This window comes from Solanum lycopersicum, chromosome 1, assembly GCF_036512215.1.
Source record: "Solanum lycopersicum chromosome 1, SLM_r2.1".
In the NCBI taxonomy this organism is placed as follows: Eukaryota; Viridiplantae; Streptophyta; class Magnoliopsida; order Solanales; family Solanaceae; genus Solanum; species Solanum lycopersicum.
In genome coordinates, this window is record NC_090800.1 from 80,629,307 (window position 1) to 80,651,028 (window position 21,722).

At 30.4% G+C, this 21,722-nt stretch overlaps 2 protein-coding genes and 1 pseudogene across 4 annotated transcripts; 2 read left to right on the top strand and 1 right to left on the bottom strand.

The window, feature by feature from the left end:
- Window positions 1–11: 11 nt before the first annotated feature.
- Window positions 12–3,671, bottom strand: LOC101254647 (Golgi SNAP receptor complex member 1-2-like; annotated as a pseudogene).
- Window positions 3,672–7,103: 3,432 nt separating this feature from the next.
- On the top strand, window positions 7,104–11,407 carry ARG1 (arginase 1). The gene is made up of 7 exons (NM_001247649.2): window positions 7,104–7,327; window positions 8,105–8,265; window positions 8,925–9,084; window positions 9,299–9,432; window positions 10,190–10,399; window positions 10,509–10,619; window positions 10,937–11,407. Exons 2-7 carry the CDS (start codon window positions 8,125–8,127, stop codon window positions 11,195–11,197), a joined length of 1,017 nt encoding a protein of 338 aa, NP_001234578.1. The 5' UTR covers window positions 7,104–7,327; window positions 8,105–8,124; the 3' UTR covers window positions 11,198–11,407.
- A 7,889-nt stretch (window positions 11,408–19,296) lies between these two features.
- ARG2 (arginase 2) lies at window positions 19,297–21,433 on the top strand. 3 transcript variants are annotated; one of them, XM_026028880.2, is made up of 7 exons: window positions 19,297–19,323; window positions 19,427–19,578; window positions 19,715–19,874; window positions 20,137–20,270; window positions 20,394–20,603; window positions 20,681–20,791; window positions 20,907–21,420. In XM_026028880.2, exons 2-7 carry the CDS (start codon window positions 19,438–19,440, stop codon window positions 21,165–21,167), a joined length of 1,017 nt encoding a protein of 338 aa, XP_025884665.1. In that variant the 5' UTR covers window positions 19,297–19,323; window positions 19,427–19,437; the 3' UTR covers window positions 21,168–21,420. The 3 variants fall into 3 exon arrangements, with proteins under 3 accessions (XP_025884665.1, NP_001388220.1, NP_001233851.1); NM_001401291.1 differs by having other exon boundaries at window positions 19,300–19,325; window positions 20,907–21,433; NM_001246922.2 differs by lacking the exon at window positions 19,297–19,323 and having other exon boundaries at window positions 19,344–19,578; window positions 20,907–21,433.
- Window positions 21,434–21,722: the final 289 nt, after the last annotated feature.

The following is a 21,722-nucleotide window of genomic DNA, read 5'->3' on the forward strand; positions in this document are numbered from 1 at the left end:
TAATTGGAAGGCCTACTCTTCATGCTACCCCAGATGGTGTGGATATCGGCAATGTCTCTGCTGGTCCAATCCTGGACTGATGTGGTACAGTGTGCCCCATGATTCCATCCCAATAAGCTATTGCCTTGGGACAATTGAAGAGGATGTGATTAATATCCCTGATAAATTATATGAGATATGCTTCCATCTATAGCAGTTCTCTCCCTCAGTATATGCATTTTGGGGGACATACTTTCTGAAGCCTGAATCGATACAAATAATAGCTTAAGAGGCAATTGAAGCTATAGCATCGAAAAAAGAATTTTGACGATGAATCTTTCTTACCTTATACTCACTGATATCATCTCTCACAGAACTAAGAAGTCATGTTCCCTCATTGAGCTTATATTTCCCTTAATACGCCTAAATTCCTGAAGACAAGATGATGTGTCAGTCATAAAATAGTGACTGGCATAGCCAACAAGCAATTTAAACTACTCCAACATAGCATGCACTCTGAATGATAGCGGTTCAACATTCTCGTTTAACCAAAACTTAGATAGTTCAATTTTGAGGGTCTGACTTTCCTTGGGCTCTACTTAAGTATTCCTTTTCTTAATATATTAAATCACAATAATAGAGTATCTGATTTAAGAGTTCAGCCACAGTTACTTCCAATTATTCCCACAAAGAAACTGATAATTGATCAATTAGCAAACCCTCTACAATTTATTATTTTAAGAAGTGTGGAACGGGATAGCTAATCTGATAATTATCAGAAGAGTTTGCTTGCTAAACACATCAGAATTTCCAAAAAGTTTAAGTGAATTAACTCAGTTGACATGGGCACCAATTAAATCTGCAGCCAGGCCAGGGAAATGGATAAAATATTTATTCTTGTTCGTGTTTTATTTCAAATGTTCCTAAACAAACACATGTTGCTAGCTCCAAAAAGGGATTGCAGTCAACAGGATTAGCATGCAACAAGAGCAGTGCAGTTAATTTAAGAAACTGCACATGAGTAGTTGGACAAACAGAATTCAAACTAGTTGGATATCAACAAGGCAGGAGAAGATGTCAGCATAGCTGCTGATAATATACTTTCTTTTTCCCACTTCAGAAAGTTACAATTGTTACCATGTCAAATCACTTATGGTGAATCAGTGACTATATCTAATATACTATCACATGGTTAGTAACCTGGGTAAATTCATGAAGTATGTCCCTGTGCCTTGCCAGTTTCTGTGTAACAGAAGTGATAGATGCTGCAGATGCCGCACATCTACTCATAGAATCATTTACATCCAGTAGTTTCTCAAGTAATGACTGAATCACCATTTCCGTGGACTTCCAAGACCTGCTGGATCCTAAAGTTTGAATTCAACAAAAACAAGAATCAGAAACCAAACCACAAGCCGAGTTGTTCAACAAGTTCCAAAAATCAGAAACAGGCCATATTTCTTTGTTTGTTAGGTGAAGCTCAAAACCAAAACAAACCCACGACAGCCAATCTAAAGCTTAGGTGGGTAATCAGTAGTGTTGACCCTTAGGTCTTCATGAACAAAGACAAACAACTAACAAATATCTATGAAGTTTACTCCTGGTCTCTAACATTATTAGACTAATGATATGTCCTGATCAGTAATTAGAGTAACAATTTCTGCAATTACAATTTACATTAATTATCTTTTTGCATTAGATTTGGTTGTATCGTACTGTTAACTCAGCTATGTGGTAGAAACTTACATGATTTCTTAAACGTTATAAGTTTGAATTATTTCTTGGCAACAATTTCCAGTAATTGAGGGGTATATTAGGCCCTTTTGCCTTAAAACTAAACTGAACAGGTATTTGGTAGAGAACTTAAAGGTTTCACAATAAAAGCCTTGTGTTCAAATGGTTGAGGAAATTCTATATTGAAATGAAGGAACCATGGAAAAAGTCAAAAAGGTAAGTTGGCAATGCAAATGGACAATCAATGATGCACCAAGAGTGTAACAACACCTTACAATTTAGCAGTTTAGAAGCAGAGAATGAAGATGAATGTATTTAAAGAACTGTTAAAAACCCAGGTGGTAAATAGGAGGAAAACAAGGAAGTGGCAGGATAAATGACTGGAAAGCCAACCTCTTTAAGGACCAATCAGGTCAACACCAACTAATGCAAGCATAAGTAACTGCTTCAATGGAAGCAACTGGAATCTTAATGAACAGGTCAGATTCTCTGAAGTGGATGGGCAAAGAATGATGGAATTTTCTCAATTAAATCAAGCAAAGAAGCACAAGAAGGAGCCAATGAGGCCTTGGAAGCTGACATTGAAAACTAATGTTGCAAAAACTGGCTGGATTTGGATGGATAGCACTCAATGAGAACTGTCTCACACATGATGATCTCCGAAAGAGGAGTACAGAATCTTGCAGCTTATGTTATTTTTGCAAATCGGACAGACATCTCCAGCATTTCCGGTTCATATGGGATATCTGGTATATGTTCTCGGTTTATTTGGAGAGTTTGGGTAATGCAAGGGAACTTCAAAGGTACAATTACTAGTTGGAATGGACAGAATATGGAGAAGCGACAGATGTGGATAAACATTCGCTTTCAATTTTGGACAGATGGATAGGAAGGACCTGCAGATGTCTTTTCCGACAACAAAAAAGCTTTTCTCCCCAACCGAGGTGAGAGGAAAAATTTTTTAACTTCTAACTTTTAAAGTTTAATTATTTATAAAACGTATATTTTAGGTGTAACAGAAGATAGATTAGATGCTACACTGTATTTTTATGGATTCCTTACACGCATGAAGGACGGGATTCGACGGGATTCCGAAACCACCTTCATTGTACTTAGCCACTCAATTACTTAAAGCTTCAGCAGAAACTTCTTATCTCAAAAAAAAACATCTCATTTAGCCTTAAATTAAACTTCAACCAACAGAATTGAACAGGCAAAAAAAAGATCTCCAAAATGATCCAGACCAGAGATTCAACTCATAGACAACAACATTGAATAAGAAACAAAGTACGATACAACGAATCAAGATAGAAACAAAGCATCATACTCTTTCTCAAATAATTACAGACAAACAAAAAGGATCATGGCATTGATCATTCAATCAAGATAGAAGCTTTACACTTTCTGGACCAAACCCCACTAACAAGTAGATATAGTAAATCACGGTAGAAACTGTACACTCTCTCAACCAAAACTGCCTCTACACCTCCACGATCCACGAGGCAGTGGTAAGGTCTGAGGTCACCCTACCCTCCCGAGACCCCTGGGGTTTCAATGGTTATGTTGTTGTTGAATCAAGATAAAAACTTCATAACTTTCAACATAGAACCCACTAGGAATTCATCCCAAAATTAGCAAAATCAGCAATCAAAATATTAATGTAGCACATTGTGTACCAAACCATAAACACATAGATATAATGAATCAAGATAGGATTCCCACACTTCCTAAACCAAAACCCATCAACATTTTGACACAATGAATAACAGATTTAAACCTTACAAATATTTTCCTGTCATAGTTACTATTTACAACTTAACTTTATCAAAAAAATAAAAAAATAATTGAACTCTACCTTCTTGATTGACCCTAGCACCAAGCTTGGCATAAGAAGAGAGCTTAACATCAAGATCACCTTCGATCTTGCGAGCCTCTTTGCGTAGTTCATGCCACCCAGATTAACATCACTACAGAACGCCATTGGGTAGGTAATGGACCAATTGATCCTATATATGTTGAACTAATTTGAAACAATGAATTAAGAAAATGTGATTTAACAATAATCACTTTCTTTTCTTTCTAATACATGTATTATACTCGTATTATAAATAAATTAAAAGTGATAAAAAATATATTTTTTGTTATAGTATATTTAAATAAGTTTTTCTAAAAAATGTGTCAAAGTCAAACGAATATATGTACACATGGTTAATATATTCAAATTCTAAATATGTTTTGAAAAAAGTATAGCCAAATGAAACCCGACTTCAAAAATTTCAAATAAAGTAATTATTTTTAAATTTTCATAATTAAACGCGTAGGTAATTTCACTAATTTTCCATTATTTCTGTACATTGTATGAAATGTGAATTGCATTATACCTATAGGAGCCGTTTGGTTATTGTATAAGAAACATCTTATACATGTATTAAAAGTTACATTATTTTTACTATGTTTGGTAGAAATTTTGTTATTCATGTATTAATTTATACGGTGGTTGATTGCATTTTTTGTAGTCCTACATAATTAATACCAACATAACTTACGAGATAATATATGTATAAAGTTATGCAGCATAGAAAGTAGAATAAGTTATGTGGGTATTAGTTATATATATATATTAAAATGAAAAATTACAGATTTATCCTATCAATTTATTTTATTTTTTTAATTGACAATTATACTGTTTTCCTTTATATGTTTTTTTTTATTTCTTTTTATATTAGGCCATTTTTTATTTCTTTTAATTTTTTTAATTGGAAAATTTATTATTTTTCTATCATATACTATTTACATCACTTTTTATAGACTTATCATTTTTATTTATTTATGCAAATATAAATATTTTTTTAATATTAAAAATTTGATCGTATATTTTTTCACGGTACATATGCTAATCAAATATTATCATTATATATTTCGCATTTTACTAGTATGTATTATTATTTTGTAAATAATATATATTAATAATTTACAACAAGTTTAATATTTAATAGTTAATAATTCATGTATTATAATCTAAACTTAACAAAATAATACCTACATAACTAATATCTGCATAGCTAATACCTGTATAATTAAACTCAACATAACTAACCCTGCATAACTAAACAAAAACAACTTTTAGCGACATTAAATATTGACACTAATAAAGATTGATAACGTCTTTACCGGCATTATTAAGTGTCATTATAACCAATGCCGCTAAAAGTTTTAGAGACATATACAAAGAGTGACAATTGCCGCTAAAAATATATATTTAGAGGCAATTAAAAATTGAATGCCGCTAATGGTCATATACAAAGAGTGACGATAACCGCTAGCAAAATTTTCTTTTTTCTTCTCTCTTAGTAAGAAAAAGTATCTTTTTAAAAAAAAAAAAAATCTTCAAGTTACTTGATAAGAAATTAGGTTTTGTGATTTGAGAAAAAATGTAATTTCGAAAGAAGATGAAGTTGAAAGGAGAGGATTTATGATTTGAGAAAGAATATGTTTTGGGAGGAAGATGAAGATGAAAGGAGGTTGGGGTTGGGGTTCTTAAAATAGGTTGACATTTTCATTATTTATTATTTTTTAAAAAATAGATATAAAATGTGTTTAAAATAATTTTATAAATTTGGAGGCTCAGTGCCACATGTCATTGATTAATTAGTTGTTTTGTCAGCGCAAGTATATCACATATTTTTCATATTTTTTTATGATTAATAAAAAAATGCTTAATAACAACAATTTTGAATAGGTAAAAGTGTTCAATAGATACGTCTTAATTAAAGTATCTAAGTGAATATAAAAATAACTTTAAGAGTTCATTGATAACTTAAATCTTCATTTTATTTCATTAAATTATATAATAATAAAAATCGTATTAATTTGATATAACAGTCGATCCAGATAATTTTTTTTTCCTGCCGATAATATTCAACCATGATGTTAACACCTAACAGAGAAGCTGGCCAATGGGCGGGTGTCAGCGTTAATGACACATAGAAGTTTGTGATATGCATTGGGAATTGGATTCGCCAAATTTGTAAAAAAAAACGGCTAACTTACTAAACACAAAATAATCTGAGATACATATATTTTTTCTTATTAAGCAACACTAAGATAATTATCCTAAGATTATTTAAATATTAATTCTGAAAATGAATTTTGCACGTTTATCTCAAAATTTTAATTCAACGTATCGTACATGATAAATTCCATATATTAAATTAACTGACTTATCTGTGTTATGGATTAAAAATCAAAACATACAAAAAGAAGAAAAACTAAGTTATATTCTTTAATTAGTCTATTAATTCTAACCTTAGCATATACATATATAATTGGTTTTAACTTATCTATATCAAGATCTTTTGAAATTTATCAATTATTTTACCACGATATGACACACAAAGACTTTATGATAATGCTAAAATTTTGTACTACTAAATTATCTAAATTTCGCTATTACATTCATTATTTAGTGATTTTTTTTTATCTTTATTTATCCCCTTGTCACCTAAGCTTGGATAATTTGTTTGAACAGTAAGTTCCTATAGTAAACAATTTACTTTTTCTATGTATTTGATAATTATCACATGGATTTGGTTAATACTATTTAATATAATATTTAATGCAACTTTTTAAATACTTTTTTTTAGTATACTGATGATAAAAAGTTATAGAATTAAAAGATGTAATTGAAGCTGGATAAAACCTCACAGAAATATGGAGGCATAGTTTGGATTTCATGATAAATTATGCTTTAAAGGCTATAAAATAAATTAGCTAAGTTGAAATATCAATAATTTCAATTGAACAATACAACCGTACATATTTTCTCAGTTAGAATATCATCCTTTTCTATTCCAGGTATATCATATACTTGGTCATCTATATTATTATTTTCATTCGATTTTGGAATTCATATTGAAGCTTAGACAAAATTCAGATCGTGCTTTTAACATGATTTAAATCATATTTAGGGCTCGAATCTGAGATTTATGATTAAGGATGAAACACTCTCACTAATACATCACAACCTAACATTAATGATATATGCTTTATTCATAGTCAATTAGATAATTATTTGACCTCGCTGTAACGTTAAAAAGGTTATGTAAATATTTGAAAAATAATTTTCAAATTTAATATAATAATATCTTTCATTTATCATTCGGCTTTAAAATACTCTTAACATCAATCTATTAACTATGAAATACCTCTATTTTTTTACCATAAAAATAAATTTCTCATTTATTACATATCACGATTTATAATTAACCTAAACTAATTAGATTTCAACCAAACCCCAATTCAGGTAATAACCTTATATCCGCCATCTACAAGGCTACAAACCCCATAAAATTAAAGAAAAAAATTATTATTTTAGTATGTTGGTTGGATAAGTCCCCTTCACAAGAGAAATGGATTGGCTTAATCAGTCGGTGATTACGTGTAAATTGTGCTAATCTCCGTTGCCTAATAACAATATTTCCATTTTCATACTCCACCCGCTGCAAGCACCAAATCCCATTATATTACTACTAAAAACGACTGCATGTCTTCTTCTTTTTTAAACTCAGCGATTGCCTTCTTTTTTTGCTCTCATCACTCTTTCTTGCAGTTGTAGGTATGATATGTCACTTTCTTGCTTTGTTTCTCTTGAGGATTAACCTTTTGTTCTTTAATTTATTGCTGTTCTTTTAATCCCCAAATTTGGATATCTTTACTAGTTGTGGGACTCTGTTTGGTTGTTGAGAAAAGTTTTAACTCTTTTATGAAAATAATAATGGGAAATTCAAAGAAAGTTGCTTTCTTTTTTCTATTTGGTGATACTGGAAATTGTATGGGGGTATATATGGACATGGGTTTGGGTTTGAGGAGATAAAGTCTCCTTTTTGGGATCTTTTTTTTTTTTGGTTTTACACAGGTAGATTCGCTGCAAAATCTTCTTGATTCCCTTTTGCTTTAGATGTTGCGCGTTTGCTTTCTTTGACCAGAGTGTTTATTGGAAGCGACCTATACCGTAGGGAGTAAGGTTTGAGTAGACTTCACTTGTGGGATTATACTGGCACGTTGTAGTTTGATGACATGATTCAACAGTACTATACCTTTCTGTATGTTAACAATTTTGTAGACAACAAACTTTTTTACCAGAAACTAATGCAGAGGTGACAAGCTCTTCTTGAAAGAGTAAAGACTTTTTTTTTATCTTAACATGCTTGTGGAGGATGCAAAATAAATTGTGCTCTCGATATCAATAGGAGAGGACAGGGTAATTTGTGTTTGCTCATACACTATTGAAGATAGATAACATACTAAGTATATCCGGTTCATTTCTAGTCTACTTTGCAGATTTGGATTTCTGGGTAAAAGGAATTTTATTTATTTTGTTGGGGTTTTGTAGGATAATCAGAATAAACAAATATGAGGAGTGCTGGAAGAATGGGAATCCATTATATGCAGAAATTGCACGCGTCAAATGTTCCAAAAGAATTGGTGGAAAAAGGACAGAATCGTGTTATAGAGGCATCTCTTACACTTATTCGTGAAAGAGCAAAACTTAAGGTATGTTATTTTGAGTTGGGCTCATAATGAGATGCTTCATATTAGTATCACTTAGTTCTTTCCAATTACTACATTTAACTGATTAATGAATTAATATCGTGAATAGAACCTTTGTGTAAAAGCTCTTGAACCTTTTGGTTTATCTTGGTAATCCTTGATGGTGTGGGTGTGTGCATAAATTCAGCACTGCTAGTTCTCATGTATATTAGTTTACCTGTGGCAATAGTGTCAATGTCATTTTAAAAGGAAGTTCTATATGTGATTGGAATTGATAAGCATGACTAAACATTTTGTCAGCACCAGAGATATTTCAAGAATTTTTGTATTGTTTCCTCACAGCATGATCTGTGTCCCTGCACTGTCACTTAATCTAGTCACACAAATGAAATGGACAAGTGGTAGTTGTATCCTAGTATGATAATGGGCTATTTCTTCATGATGGTTAAGGATAGATGGAACATAGGTTTGTCAGGGGAGAAGGGAAAGAAAGAAGACAACCAACTACTTCGGTATTCTCTTACAAGACATTAGCTACCTTTAAGGGTTGTTGTTTCTCATTTGGATTGACCTACTGGTTTGCTGTAGTGAATTTTTCCTATAAGACCATTTACACGTGAATGATTGATTTGTTTCCTGATCTTTTCAAGTTACTTTTATAGGGAGAGCTTGTTCGTGCTCTTGGAGGTGCTGTAGCCTCAACGTCTCTTCTTGGAGTTCCTCTGGGACATAACTCTTCATTTCTCCAGGGGCCAGCATTTGCTCCTCCTCGTATACGAGAGGCTATGTGGTGTGGCAGTACAAACTCTACAACTGAGGAAGGTAAGTAAAGTTATTTATCTGTTGAAACAATTATTCTTTACATTATTTACTTTGGACAAGATGAGTTTCAAAACACTAATTTTGTTTTAGGGATTTATCAATCACAATCAAATAATCAGTAAATAGTGGGTTAAGCTTTATACTCATTCTATTCAATATTTATCTGTTCTGGTTATGGAGGAAACAAAACAATGCAGTTATTTCTTTTGTGCAGGAAAAGAATTAGATGATCCACGCATCTTAACTGATGTTGGTGATGTGCCTGTGCAAGAGTTACGAGATGCAGGTGTAGATGATGATAGGTTAATGAGTATCATAAGCGAATCTGTCAAGCTAGTTATGGAAGAGGTAAAGCATAATTTATGTAATAACTTCTGGGGAAGTATTTGTCTCCTTTCTGCAGGGAAAGCATACTAATCATAGGCCACTGGCTACTTCATCCATTAAATTAGAAAATTTACCAAAATCATTTTTATTATAATGATATATCAAACTTCTAGACCCCCATCCTCCCCATCCAAAGCCAGTAAAAACAGAAATTTTATTGCCGTGTCAGAGTCCATACTGACATTTTGGCTTTTATTGTATCTCTTCATTATATTGTTCAGAGTTACCAGTGTAAAGTAAGCTTGCTCGCCTTCATCCATATGTCTATTAAAAGTTAGAAAGGAAAAAGTGAATTGTCTTCATGACCTCATGTGTTGTTCAAAGGAGCTCTTTTATCCATAATATGATTTTTGAAGCTGGAAGGACCTGCTCAAGACTGTTAACAGATGTATATATGTTTAGGCATCAAACTATTGTGCCTTCTCTACCCTGCTACAGTAATCCTGCCAATTTTTCTCATCTCGTAGTGAACAAGAGAAAGATCTTTTGTTGCATGGAAGATCTTCTGCCCAACTGTTATTCAATGAAGAATCAATACTCACTGTTATTTTATGACTTCCCTTTGCTTCTGAATCGAAATATTTTTTACACTATGATGACTGAATAAAATATTATTATAACTAGGAGCTCTACTCAAAGTATTCTCTTCTTAGCAAGGCCTGTATGCTTCAGTTCTAACATTTTTTGCTTATTTTAATTCCCATTTTGACTTTTTCAGAATCCATTGCGCCCCTTGGTGTTAGGGGGTGATCACTCTATATCCTATCCTGTTGTAAGAGCTGTGTCTGAAAAGCTTGGAGGGCCTATTGATATCCTTCACCTTGATGCTCATCCTGACATTTATCATGCCTTTGAAGGAAACAAATACTCACATGCATCAAGCTTTGCACGGATAATGGAGGGTGGTTATGCTCGACGGCTTTTGCAAGTAATATATGTTCTTTCTATAGACCAGCTAAGCATATATAACTTTGTATGCTATTTCTTGGTTTAATCAAATACAAAATATTTACCAGAACACTTGATCTTATATGTAGGTGGGAATTAGATCAATTAATAAAGAAGGTCGAGAACAAGGAAAAAGGTTCGGTGTGGAGCAATATGAAATGCGAACATTTTCCCAAGACCGACAATTTTTGGAGAATCTGGTCTGTATATCTTTACCTTCGCTTTCCTTTACCTTACCCTCTTGTATTTTCTGTCCAAATCATATACTTGCAAATATGTTCATCACTTCAGGAATTCTGAATATGATGAGTCTATTCCAGATGCCTAATACTCTCACATTTCTTTCTGTCTCAATATATCCTACTATAAGCTATGATCCCCTTCAATTTCATTATATTTGCTGTTACTTACCAAATGTAGCAACTGCTAATCTTCCATTGTCTATACGCTGGAATTTTGTTATTTATTTGCTTCATTAATAATCTCAATTGTTCAACTATTATTCTTGTACATTCAGAAACTTGGCGAAGGTGTGAAGGGCGTGTATATCTCAGTGGATGTTGACTGTATGGATCCAGCATTTGCTCCTGGAGTATCTCATATAGAACCAGGAGGTCTCTCTTTCCGCGATGTTCTAAACATACTGCATAACCTTCAAGCTGATGTTGTTGGTGCTGATGTGGTTGAGTTCAACCCGCAGCGTGATACTGTTGATGGCATGACTGCAATGGTTGCTGCGAAGCTGGTAAGAGAACTTACTGCCAAGATATCCAAGTGACCTGCAGTAATTTCTAAAATTATGAAGGAAGAATTACCATGCATCCAATAGAGACCACTAGATTTGTACTCATCTTTACTGGGGAGGTTTAACAGAGAATAAGCACCAAAATGAAGTGTTTATTCACCTTATTGTAACTCTAAAACTAAAAGCTATATTTGCAGTTCATTATGAGGACCCTGTGATTCTTATAATCTTTTAAGTGGTGCAGATTTTGATGTGTTCTGTTAACTTGTGTAGGGATGTTTTGAATCTTTTATAGTGTTTTCAAATAGCTGTAGGGAAAAGTGTGTCAGTGAATTTTAGGCAAAAGCTAGATTATGATTCTACTCTTACACTATATTTAAATATATTATAAATATTTAATTAAATATTTATTCTTTTAAAGTCTGTTAACCTCCTACATCTATTAAGAAATTATACATTGATTTAGGAAGTGATACATTGAATCAGTTATTAATTTAATTAGCACGTAATTAATATTTATCAAGAAATTAGATAGAACAATCAATTTATAATAAACTGGATTCTAAATATTTTTTTGTCATATTAATATTGCTTAATGAATTAGCCACAATAATTTTTTAAGTTATAATATTTTAAAAGTCACATATCTTACCTCAATCTTTTAACCTTCTATTATTTGTGGTGAGAAAGATCAAAAGTTGTTTTTTTAATTTAATGATTTTAATGATACTGGACAAAGAATTCAATGAATCTATAAGTACAATTATATATGGAGTACTCATTATATATGTGTCATGCTTCTCTTTTACTTCCACAAACAACATATTTCTCATTTGCATCTCAATTTTTAGTTATTATGATATTATATTTTTCTTTTTATGCTTTAGAATAATTATTAATACTATTTTGCATGAATTTTATATGGGCAACTTTCACATATAGTAAACATAAAATTCATATTTGTATGCGATAACAAATTTTGCACAGTTGCACTCCATAGCAAACATATAAATGTATAATTCGCTATACATATACAATTGAAGCGAATTATATAAAACAGAGTGTATAAAACGAGAAAGAGAGAGAGACTTGGGCAGAGAATTGTATAAAAACGAATTATGTAATTATAAATGTATAGAACGATCATATACAATTTAGTGTAAATTAGGTATATAACATTTTTTATAGTAATATTCTCAAGTTAATAGCACTAGAGTTTGAATTTCATTGTATGACATTTAATATCTCAAGTTATAGCATTTTAAAAAAATATATAATGTTAATTTTAAATTATTAAAAAGAGTTGTTAAAATAAAAAATAAATTAAAAAAACGGACAAATTAATAATGGAAAATGAGATCTTTTATTAAATAAATTAAATATAATTATTAATTACTGTTAATAAATTAGCACGTTTTAAGGGATTTTAAATTTTTTTAGATTAGTTAGTTGCCTTAATTCTCTCAAATTAGTTTAAATGATATTAATTTTTGATTTAATTCCTTGAAAAGCTCTACCAAATTGGCATGCTTTCCAAAATTTCACAATCTTTTTGAGATTTGCAGATTTTATTTTCATTTTTTATTAGTAGTTGAATAAATTTTGGCGTTGAAAACAATTTGATTTGATTTGATGGAGAACAATGTGTCGATATTAATAAAACATGGTGGAAAATGGAATTCATCATATTGATTTTTGTTATGATTTGTTGTTTTAATTATGAATTGTTGGTTTTAATTATATTTATTGTTTTGTACATGTATAAAAGTGTTCGATTTTTTTTTAATTATTGTTAGATCTAAAATATACTTTGTATGTTCTTTTCTTGGATAAACAATCAAGTTACGTATGGCATTTTGAAAAACGATAAGTAAATATAAATGTGTTTGAGTTGTAATTAAATTGAAGATTCGCGTGTTAGTTGATTTGTGAAGAAAATTATAAAAATGTACATTTATTAACTAGACAAATAATAATTAGATATAATTCTTTGTACAGGTAAAGTATTACAAATGTATTACAAATGTTTGAAAATTATATAAAAATTGTATTTAATGGTAAAACCTGCTCAGATAATATTCAAAAAGTAAGAAGATATAATTTTGTGTATTGGTGAAGTATGAAAATTGTATTAATTGTGTATGAAATTTATAAGAACTTGTATTAATTGTGTATGAAAATCTATATTTTGTTAAACTCACAATATATGTTTCTGTTGAAATTATAATATATATTTTGTATTAATTTTGTACAGAAACTATATTCTTTTTGTTTAATTGAAATAGTGTATATGTCAGTGAATGATATATTAAATGCGTATGAAGTTTGTACGAATTATTTTGATAGGTACAGATACAAAATCAGAAATTGGTCCACATTTTAGACCGGTTACAGCAACAAATTCTTTTAACCCAAGATGTAACTTTGTACCATTTACATTCATAACAAACATGTCATCCCTGTCATTTTTAGTTTCAAGAATTAATATATGTCATAACATCTGACATTGGATTTTTATGTCATGCAAATCGTAAAAAAATTCAAATGGTGTTTCTTGTAAGAATTGTTGAAACTTGTCTTGACCTAGGAAGGTCAACAGATCCGCAAACACATTCATGTTAATACATGAAGACAAATGTATTTGTATCTTCTTCTCCTATAATATTGGTAAATTAAATTAATACATTTATCATACTATATAATGTCATATAAAATCATATATATACTGGTATATTAAATGGACATTCAATTCATACACAAAGCATACAAAAATTGTACATTAGTTCATACACAATGCATACAATATCAATACATATTTAATTTTTAAAAATAATAATAATTTATGACTTTTAAACTATAAACTACTACTCAAACAGTACCAATACATTAATTCATACATCAAAATCAGAACATAAAATATACAGCTTTAATACTTTTAATAATAGTAAAAAATATACAACATACAACACTAATACATTATTCATACACTGATATTGTAATAGACAATATAGCATTTCATACACATAGCATACAAAGTTAATACATTAATGCATACATTCCTATAGTGAAATATAGTAATTATTTTATACACAAAATCATACAACATTAATACATTATTATTTATCAAAAATCATACTTTGTTGTAATCCAATTATATATTCACAAATCATACAATATTAAATCATACAATATTCATATATAATTATAATATACAATACTAAAAACTCAACTGATATATAAATCATACAAATTTCATGTACTATACTATTGACAAATAAAATCAAAATTAAACACACTTAAATCATACATTTTAATTGAAATTTGAAAAAATCTTTTTACTGACCTTAACAACTTGTTTAGGTTTATTTGTGGCTTATCTCTGACCTATCAATTTCAATGCCTTTTGCTTTTTTTGATTTTGTATTACAATATATTCATACACCGTTCATACATTGTTTATACATTTATAATGTAATAAAGTAGATGTAGCATTTCATACAAACTTACAACATTCTTTCATATACAATATATTCAACACTAAATATACAAATCAAAACATAAAGTATGTAATTTTATTATGGATATTAATATTCAACAATATCATAAACTTGATACAAAACTTAATACACAAATCAAACAAATTTAATATACATATCATACCAAATTAATACATTGAATCATACACAATTCATAAATGTTTCATATATTGATATTGTAATATAAAAAAATGTGTAATTTCATACAGTGAATCATACATAATTCATACATAAATAAAAGAACATAAAAATGTACTATACTATTCACAATTAACTCGAAATTAGAATAAAATTAAATAGATAATTTTAATTTAATTTTTTTTAAATTTTTTTTTTACTAACCTTTAAATTTTTTTTGAGTTTAACTGTTTCTTCTTCTTCTTGTAAATGCGAAGTATCGATTTCAGAGGTTCTTGATTTTTTTTATTTTGATTTTATCAATTCTTCTACAAAATCAGATTCAGAATCTGATGAGTACTCAATTTGTTTTCCTTTCCTTTTCTTTCCTCTGTCTTTTGCCCTTTTCTCTGATTCGTCTACTTTCTGCTTTTCTTTCCCTTTTCTCTTCTTCTCGGATTCCTTTGGATGTTTGTTTGTTTTTTTTTTCATTTTTGATTTCTCTGATCTAGCTTTGTCTTTTGCATATGAAGGCTGAGTTTGTGATAAAATTTTGAAAGATGGAGCATGAAATTCGTCTGAGCTTTGTTCATCATTCAACCTTTTGAATTTTCGCAGGATTTCATTGCCTCTCTTCGACATTGAACAATTTTTTAAGTGCAAGAGATGAAGATTTGAGTGCAGAAAAGGAAGATTTGAGTGCAAAATAGTAGAATTTGAGAAGATGACTGTTAAGATTGAAAATTTTTTGAGCATGCAAAAGAGATGATTTGGTAAAAAATTAATTGTTAGGCGTGCAAAAGAGATGATTTTGTGAGGATTTGAGGAAGAACAAATGGGGCAGTGTGACAGTTTTAAAATAAAACTGTAATTATTTTAGATACTAGTTATTAATTATGGAATGATAAAATCCCTATTATTTTGTAATTTTTTTGAAAAAGGTAACTATATAATATTTATTTGAATTTACACTAATTAAGAGTTTTGTTTAAAAAAGGTAACTTAAAATAATTAATTTAATTAACTACATTGGTTTAAAAAAGGTAACTGAATAATAAATGTAATTATTTAAATAAGTTTATTATTATTTAAAAAAATTAATGAGAATAATATGTTTTTTCTTGATATGCTATAACTTGATAGTAATATGCTATAAATAGTTTATTATTAAAAAATATGTTTATAACTTGATATTTATCATCTTAAATGTGTGTGTAGTGTTATTTTTATTACAATTTAAATTTGTACAAAATGAGAAAGAGAGAAAGGCAAAAGAGATTTGAAGCAGCGAATATACAAAACGAGAAAGAGAGAAATTATATACAATTTGAATTTGAATAAAACGGGAAAGAGAGAAAGGCAAAAGAACTGGGTAGGGGAATATTTTTATTGTATAATTATAAGTGTGTAGGACGAAAATATATGTATTTGCATGTGTATATACAATTTTCTCTCGCTTTATACAAACAGAAATGCAATTTATACACTGCGCTTCTATTTGTATAAGCGAGAGAGGCGAAGATGGCAAGCGATATTAGGGAGAGTGGCGAGCGAGATCTGGAAGTGGGAGAGAGGGGAATAAAAATATACATATTTATACAATTTTCTCTACTTTATACAAATAGAAACAAATTTTATACACTTCTGTTTGTATAAAATGGAGAGGAAGCGAGCGAGAGAGGAGAGTGGCAAGGGAGAGTTTGAGGGAGAGAGATGACTGACAAACAGTTTACTACGGGACACAATTAAATCAAAGGGTGAATTTATTAATTTGCCATTATATACAATTTTCCCATTTTACATTGTTAAGAACTAATTACATAATTTTTTATTCTTTTCAAAATTACAAATATTATATCAAAGTACTTTGAGTCAAAAACTAATGTAATTCAAAAGCAATACTTGTACGGTAATTGACTTAACTATCTAGACATAATACTGTAAGCACATCATAAATTAAGATATCAATTTAATAATCTTAGCACAAAAACAAGTTTAGTATTTAGAAATACTTAAAGAGAAGTTCAAACACAAAATGTTTGTCCGAATAATGTGGCATAATGTTGGTTGGTTTTAGGCAAATATCTTTATGTAAGTCATTAACTTAATATAGGTATGACAACGATAAAATTATTGCTAAACCTGCAGTGGGATTAGTGTTTGTTCAAAATCGATTTCTCTTTATTTTTTTATTTTCTCTAAGTTTCTATTTGAAATGCTGGCACATAGCATATAATTAAAAACTAAATTTAGCCATTAAATTAACTATATGTCATCAATACAAAAGAAACTTGGAGAAAATAGAGAGAAGGGAAATGGAGAGAAGTCGGCTTCTCCAATGTTTACCTTGTTTGGATGGATACCCGTAGTATTGTATGGTGTGAATACTATTAGTCACTTCCTCTATTTTATATTAATAGAATTTTTGAAATATATTTTATTATTCAAAGTTTAAGATGGATATTCAATTTATTTTTTTTTGAAAAAACACATAAATTTCCTCTTGAATCTGTCTTGAAAAGTCAGTTGCACGTTTAAACTATTGTCGTAGCCTATTACACACCTAATATTATTCAAAGTGATATTAATACCTCTTTGAAGGTGACGTGACAAAGAAAATATCTTCACCTTCTCAAGGTGTGGTGCATGAGAAGAAAAAATATATATTAAAATGATAAATTTAAACACAATAAACTTTTTTATTGGTCATTATATAGTTAAGTATTATAATTTTTAATATATTAATTATGTCAATTTTTTTTTACATCTTTTTATTGGTGGCCCAAACTTTTTTAAATTTTTAGATTTTTCTTTATTTTGAGTTCTTCTTCGATAATCACTGTAATTTGTATTATCAATTATTTGATGGCAGCATATTTAACACTCTACCCTTAAAAGGGAATTCTTAAAAAGTAATAGAAAGGAGTAAAAAAATATGATTTTCTTATTAATAATTTTCAACTTAGGGAATTCTTAAGAAGTAATAGAAAGGAGTAAAGAATATGATTTTCTTATTAATAATTTTTAATTTAAAGTTTATGATTTTTTCGTTCGAACTAGCGGAGGATTCATCAAATCAAAAGCTCACCAAAACAAAATTATGATAATGACTTCAATTAAAAATTCTGTAATATTTATGCATAAAATTTATGATTTTATTATCTAAATTTATCAAAAGTTCATCGAGAATTTTCTTTTTCATTATTTATCTTTTCTATTCTTGTTGGAGCACTACCTACAATGACTACAATATCATTTTTCTATCTTTGATCATCATCACAAATAGAAAATACTAATGAAATATTTGATTTACAGAGTTATCAAGTTTTTAAAGAATTTTACAGATTTTTGAAATTTTTTATTTATTCCACTAGCAAAAATGATGTTGCCCGCCGCCGCCAACATTTGTATACTTCATAATCGATTTACTGTCTCCTATTTTCTCTTTAAAATATATTTTTCCTTCCATTTATGAACAATGAAGAAAAACGAAGAAATGAATTTTAAAGAGATATGTATGGTTAGAGCAGAGCTAGGTTCTTTTTTTTGCAAAAATCTAAAAAATATCAAGGAAAACAGGTTTAAAAAACTTTAAATAATATTCTTTACATGTAAAATTGTGTGTACAATACATTTTAAAACAAAATTGAAAATTGTCTTTAGAAAACAAAATTGAAAATTGTCTTTAGAAGGTGACATTAATGTCAAAAAATTATGTACTAGGTCGCTACAATAGTTACGTGTTTTTTTTTTTTTGGAAAAAGTTCAATAGAAAATTCAATTTTTTTTCTATATTTGATCTTTCCTTTAATTAAGGTTGATACTCCTTTTGTTTCTATTTACATATTGATATTTCTAAAAATAGATATTCTTACCCCATTTTTCCTATTTTACCTTTGACGAGTAATTAGACCAATATAGAAAATTGAGTAATTTATTCATATTCATTTATCCAATAAATAAATTCATATATATTTATTAAAAAAATAATTTAAGAGAATATATTTAATAAGAATATAATGATAAGCTTATGTAGTTTAGGAGGAGCGTATTTCAATTTCTAAGAGAAAAATAAATCAACCACCTGCAAAGTTAACTTCACAAAAAGACAGTTGTGAAAAATATGATTGAAATGATGTCTTACTAAATGTGCATTGCGCGACAAACCTTGGGAGTAGAGTTATCAAATTTTTATTGTGTTTGTATTTATTATGAGATTGAGGACATGTTTTTTTCATGAGAGAAATGATTTGGCGTTAGTAACCATCAGTCGCAGTACTGCTAAAAAGGACTGCAGGTCTTATCGTCTGTTTGAATTTGTTATGAGATAAAGTAACATGTTTTTTTAGTGAGAGTGTAAATTGTGATAAGAGTTGAGTCTCCAGTCTCCATCCATTCGCTGTAATCAATTCCATTACTACTGAAAAGGAAGTTCTTAGCTCTATTTAACTTCAATTGCCTTTTTTTTTTTTTCTCTCAATCACACTTAACACTGCTTCATTTCTTGTGTAGTCACTTCCTCCTTTATTCTTTGTTTACTTTAATTTCCAGCTCTTTCGGTTTCTGCATTTTTTTTTATATATTTTTCCTTTTTGTTGTGTTGAATCAGAGTAAACAAATATGAAGAGTGCTGGAAGTATGGGAATCAACTATATGCAGAAATTGCTAACGTCAAATGTTCCAAAAGAAGTAGTCAAAAGAGGACAGGATCGTGTTGTAGAGGCATCTCTTACACTTATTCGTGAAAGAGCAAAACTTAAGGTATGTTATTTTGAGTGGGACAGAGGCGGATCTAGAATTTTATGGGTTTCATATTCGTAATTTTACCACCACCATCATGGAAAATGGACTTTTAAAATTGAAAATGTAGGATTTAAATTTTAAGTTACTTTGATAGGGAGAGCTTGTTCGTGGACTTGGAGGTGCAGTAGCGTCAACGTCACTTCTTGGAATTCCTCTGGGACACAACTCTTCATTTCTCCAGGGCCCTGCATTTGCTCCTCCTCTTATACGAGAGGCTATTTGGTGTGGCAGTACAAACTCCACAACTGAGGAAGGTTAGTCTACCTTTTTAAAATTACTTTGGACAAAATGAACATGTAAAAGATATGAGATATCTTAACACGCCCAGACCATAACTGGATTATAAATGTTGGCTATCATCAGTGAACAACAAATTGGGATGGGTCTGATACCACGTAAAGATGGATCTACTGTGTGTAGAAAAGAATAAATTAATAAATGCAGTCTAATTCGCTAGACCTCTTGAATGTTAAAATACATAATGGAGTCATGTATTCCTTTATTTGTATTGTGCAGGAAAAATATTAGATGATCAACGTGTCTTAACTGATGTTGGTGATCTGCCAGTACAAGAGTTACGAGACACAGGCATAGATGACGATAGGTTGATGAGTACAGTAAGTGAATCTGTCAAGCTAGTTATGGACGAGGTAAGCCATCACCTATCGGAGAGTATTTTAATACAGTAGACCTTTGTTAGGATGCACCCATTAAATTACTAAAATCATTATAAAGGACTCACCCTGTATGCTTCAATTTTCTAACATTTTCAGAATCCATTGCGCCCCTTGGTGTTAGGGGGTGATCACTCTATATCCTATCCTGTTGTAAGAGCTGTGTCTGAAAAGCTTGGAGGACCTGTTGATATCCTTCACCTTGATGCTCATCCTGACATTTATGATGCATTTGAAGGAAACAAATACTCACATGCATCAAGCTTTGCACGAATAATGGAGGGTGGTTATGCTCGACGCCTTTTGCAAGTAATATAACTTATTTCTTGGTTTTAACAATGAATACAAATTGTTTACCAAAACAGTACTTCATCTTCTGTTTGTAGGTTGGAATTAGATCAATTAATCTAGAAGGTCGAGAACAAGGAAAAAGGTTTGGTGTGGAGCAATATGAAATGCGAACATTTTCCAGAGACAGACAATTTTTGGAGAATCTGGTCTGTATTTCTTTACCAGATTCGAGATGCATACTACTCTCATATAGCAACTGCTAGTTTCCATTCATGATTTATTTGCTTGCTCGATTGTCTAATACTTTTCATTTAAAATCAGAAACTTGGTGAAGGTGTAAAGGGCGTGTATATATCCGTGGATGTTGACTGTTTGGATCCAGCATTTGCTCCTGGAGTATCTCATTTTGAGTCAGGCGGTCTCTCGTTCCGCGATGTTCTAAACATACTGCATAACCTTCAAGGTGATATCGTTGGTGCTGATGTCGTTGAGTACAACCCACAGCGTGATACTGCTGATGGCATGACTGCAATGGTTGCTGCGAAGCTGGTAAGAGAACTTGCTGCCAAGATGTCCAAGTGACCTGCAGTAATTTTCAATTTTAACAAGCAAGAAGTACCATGTATCCTATTAGTGTACTCATCTTTATGCGAAAATAAGTGTTTATTCACATTAGGTAGGTCTGGCAGATGCTCAGTTTCCTATGGCAAGGGGGATTGGGATTATCTGTAAACTTGCCTCCCAAAATAAGCTAGTATATTTGCAGTTCCTTATGAGTAACCTGTTGTTGTAAGTGACACTTGTATCATTTGGTATGGAGTTTGTTGTGTATGGATGTTTTGAATCTTTTATACTGCTTTAAAAGGCATAGCTGTAGGGGAAAAGTGTGTAAACCCCACGAACTCTTATGTTGATAATTAAGACATAAAAATTGAAACTAAAATATTAAAAATTCATGAGAAAAGTTAAGTATTTGCAAATACTTGAGAGAACTTTTGAGGGCGTACATGCCCGAACAATTCAAGATGCAAGGTGTGCATGAGGCACACATGGCTGATAAATCATGCCATAATGTTATATGGGGCAAATGTATCATCTATCCCCATGTTAATCCATGAGACACTCTGCTCCATGGTT

What these genes read in the sequence shown, in the direction of transcription:
- ARG1 (NM_001247649.2), top strand. Translation starts at nt 8,125, where the DNA reads ATGAGGAGTGCTGGAAGAATGGGAATCCATTATATGCAGAAATTGCAC. An exon ending in GTGAAAGAGCAAAACTTAAG is followed by an intron (nt 8,266 to 8,924) that starts GTATGTTATTTT and finishes TTACTTTTATAG; the next exon opens with GGAGAGCTTGTTCGTGCTCT. An exon ending in ATGCTCGACGGCTTTTGCAA is followed by an intron (nt 10,400 to 10,508) that starts GTAATATATGTT and finishes TCTTATATGTAG; the next exon opens with GTGGGAATTAGATCAATTAA.
- ARG2 (XM_026028880.2), top strand. Translation starts at nt 19,438, where the DNA reads ATGAAGAGTGCTGGAAGTATGGGAATCAACTATATGCAGAAATTGCTA. An exon ending in TCAAGCTAGTTATGGACGAG is followed by an intron (nt 20,271 to 20,393) that starts GTAAGCCATCAC and finishes TAACATTTTCAG; the next exon opens with AATCCATTGCGCCCCTTGGT. An exon ending in ATGCTCGACGCCTTTTGCAA is followed by an intron (nt 20,604 to 20,680) that starts GTAATATAACTT and finishes TTCTGTTTGTAG; the next exon opens with GTTGGAATTAGATCAATTAA.